Below are 3,549 nucleotides of genomic sequence, written 5' to 3'. Positions count from 1 at the left end.
GAGCATCCTTATAACCAGTGTTTTGGACTTTGCATCTGGTAGATTGCTTGTCTCCATTTTGTTTAGTTTTTTTTTCCTGGAGTTTTGCTCTGTTCTTTCATTTGGGACATGCTTCTTTGTCTCCACCTTTTGGCAGCCTCCCTGTGTTTGTTTCTATGTATTAGGTAGAGCTGCTACATCTCCTGGGCTTGGTAGAGTGGCCTTGTGTAGCAGGTGTTCTAGAGGGTCCAGTGGCACAGCCTCCCTGGTCACCTGAGCTGGGTGCTCCAGGTGCACCCTGTGTGGGCTGTGTGCATCCTCCTGTGGTAGTTGAGCCTTAATTGCTGTTGGTATGTTAATGGGAGGGATTTGCCCCTAGGCCTGTGGTCGGCAGACTGCAGCTCGGCTCACGAACCACATGCGGCTCTTTGGCCCCTTGAGTGTGGCTCTTCCTAAGCCTTGGGAGCACCCTAATTAAGTTAATAACAGTGTACCTGCCTATATAGTTTAAGTTTAAAAAATTTGGCTCTCAAAAGAAATTTCAATCGTTGTACTGTTGATATTTGGCTCTGTTGACTAATGAGTTTGCCGACCACTGCCCTAGGCTGATCGGCTGTGAGAACTGGCTGGCTGTGTGGACTGGCCACTAGGAGGACTGTCCAGGACCACTGTGGAGGATCTGCTATGCAAGGGCCAATCCCATGGTTCAGGGCTCAGGTACCTTCCAAGTCCACGCCTGAGTGTGTTGCTTGTGGAGGTCTTGATTGGTGCTTCAGCATGCTCTGAGGCTATCTACCAGGTGTGCTAGCTCTGGAGTCACACAGCAAGTGCATGCCAAAGTCAGCCACTACTTTTACCCTCCTGGGGCCTGAGCCACAAAGCCATCAGCAGATGGCTGCTATTTATGCTGGGCTTGGAGGTGCCCAGGAGAAGCCAAGCTGTGAACCAAGGCCTGCTGTTACTAGTACGGGGCCTGGGGCTACTTAGCAAGAGGTACGGGTCACGCTGAGCCAGATGCTGTTTATATGGAAAAGCCACTGGAAAGGGCCTGGGTGGGTCTGAAAGTTGGGTGGGGTTTCAGGGAATCACCAGGGCAGGGAGAACAGAGTAGCCAGGTTGAGAGCATCTCAGATATGGTGCCTGCCAGCCTGCTCTGTTTGGGGAGGGCTCAGCAAAGGAACAATGGCCTCGGCCAGCACTTCTCTCTGGGAAAAAGCTGCCCCTCCAGCCCTGGCCCTGATGCCAGACACTTTAGTCCTCCCCATGTGTCCCTGGGGCCTTTCTAGCTGCTGCCCCACTGCTGGAATTCTGAGCAAGTGAGTCTGTGTAAGTCGGTGCATGGGCCCTTCAGCAGCACTCCATCTCATTCAGCCACAATCCTTGCTAGTTTTTACAGGAAGAAGTTATGGGAAGTTCTCTTCCTGGCACTGAACTCTGGGCTGGGGGGCCTGGTGTGGGGCCGAGACCCCTCACTCCTCAAAGCGGAGCTCTGTAGCTGATATATTCCTCCCCATTTTTAACCACCACACGTGGGTGTGGGACCAGCCTGTTCTACCTCTCTGCCTCTCCTACCAGACTCTCTGTGTCTTCTTTGTTATATCCTAAGTTATATTACTTCTGTTCAGATAGACTTTAGGTGGTTCTGAATGATGGTTGTTCTGTAGTTTTGTTACAATTATGATGTGGTTATAATTTTGATGTGAAACAGTAATTTTAAAGTCTTACCAAACCTTGTAAACTGTGATGGAGATCTCAGCTTCAATCTCTTGCTCATACAATGAATGGTGCAATGATTAATGTTGTAAAATGTCTTTAAAAAAATAAGTGTATTGAGGTATAATTTGCTATATAATGCATTCATTTTAAGTGACCTCACCTGTTCTTAGTAATTTTTATCAAATTTATCCACTTAAGAATATCTGGATTAAAAAAAATTAGTTGGTTCAGAAAACCAAATAATGCTTGGACCCTGTTTTCCTGATTGAAACTTCTGATTGATTGATTGGTTGATTGAAAAGCTAATATAGATCAGTGGTTCTTAACTAAGAGTGATTTTGCCCCTAAGGGGACACTTGCAATATCTGGAGATAATTTTGGTTGTCAAAATGGGGGTATTGCTAACCTCTGGTGACTAGAGGCCAGGGAGGCTGTTAAAACCCTACAAAGCACAGGACAGTACTCTCACCATAAGAATTACCTAGACCAAATGTTTTTGTCTTTTTAAATCATTATGGTTTAAAGTATTACATATGTCCCCCTCTCCCCCGCATCTATCCCCTCCAGATCCCCACCCCCTCGCCGCCCACCCCAGGCCCTCACCACCCCACTGTCTGCATCCATGGGGTATGCATTTATGTATACAAGTAGACCAAAATGTCAATAGTGTGGATGTTGAGAGACATTTATATAGAAATCCTATATAATAAAGAGGTAATATGCAAATTGACCATCACACCCTTGCACAAGGTGGCCACCCCCATGTAATTGTGAGAGGGATGTCCGACTGCCCCTGTGGGATCGGGCATAAACTGGCAGTTGGACATCCCCTGCGGGGTCCCAGATTGGAGAGGGTGCAGGCTGGGCTGAGGGACACCAGTGAATTTCATGCACTGGGCCTCTAGTAAGATTAATATTCAGCATTCCTCTTCTGAAAGGATTTAAAGATATACACAGCTTTCATATTTTTTTTAGGTCAAGAAAATTTGCACTAGCCCCTGTGTTTTTAGAAATGGGCTTCCACAATCAGCCTGCACCCCACTCCTGGTCTTCATCGCTGCTTAGGGAAAGGAGACAGACTTGGCACAGTGTAAGGGCAGGGAACGCGAAGGCACTGCCTTGGAAATGGTGTAGGACACAGCTCCTCGGCGTCCTGAGCTCAGTTTCTCCTCAGCTGGTTTCCTTGAAGGTGGCTGTATTGGTCATCTTCCCGATCCTTGAGGGGCTAAAAGGACAGCATAGTCAGAAGCGCAATTCCCCTATCCTTCATGAAGTAGTAAGATGCAGATGTACTGAGTGCTTTTTATGTGCAAGGCTTTGAAGTGGGTGCTTTGTGATCCTGGGAGCAGAAAGAGGACGAGCAGATGGAGGCTTTCCCTCTCGGTGTGTTCTTTGGTTTTGCTCACTAGATCCTGAGCTCAGCCTCTCTCAATCCTCCTCCTTATTTCATCCTTTCCACCCAGAGGGATAACTGTGTGATCATCTGGCATGTCCTAAGCAGTTTCTTATCTGTCTAGTATCTTCCAAATAACTTGCCCCCACCCCCATTTCAAAATGTTAAACCATCACTAATTGTAGCAATGTTTGTCATTCCTTATTCCCTTACCTGGTAGAGCTGGTCATTGGATAACAGGGTCTGCTTGTCTGAAGCTGCACAAAAGATAAAACAAAACACACACACACACACGCACAGTAGAGAGGGTGATAAATTGGGTTATAGTCACACAATGGAATACTAAATAGCAATAAGAATTAGTGAAATACACCTACATATAAGAATATGAGTGGATGCCCGGCTGGTGTGGCTCAGTGGTTGAGCATCAACCTATGAACCAGAAGGTCCCAGTTCGATTC

General features: G+C 46.9%; 1 protein-coding gene across 1 annotated transcript in view; it reads right to left on the bottom strand.

Annotated features, from left to right (window-relative positions):
- Window positions 1-2,559: 2,559 nt before the first annotated feature.
- Window positions 2,560-3,549, bottom strand: part of CD3G (CD3g molecule) — an 8,547-nt gene continuing 7,557 nt past the window's right edge. Inside the window, exons 5-6 of the mRNA XM_006761565.2 lie at window positions 3,302-3,345; window positions 2,560-2,920 (exon numbers count right to left, since the gene is read on the bottom strand). Coding sequence (XP_006761628.1) covers window positions 2,855-2,920; window positions 3,302-3,345 — 110 coding nt within the window. The 3' untranslated portion in view covers window positions 2,560-2,854. The remainder of the gene's footprint in view (window positions 2,921-3,301; window positions 3,346-3,549) is intronic.

The sequence above is a fragment of the Myotis davidii genome, unplaced genomic scaffold (assembly GCF_000327345.1).
Source record: "Myotis davidii unplaced genomic scaffold, ASM32734v1 scaffold97, whole genome shotgun sequence".
Taxonomy (NCBI): domain Eukaryota; kingdom Metazoa; phylum Chordata; class Mammalia; order Chiroptera; family Vespertilionidae; genus Myotis; species Myotis davidii.
This window is presented reverse-complemented; position numbering and strand designations above follow the sequence as displayed.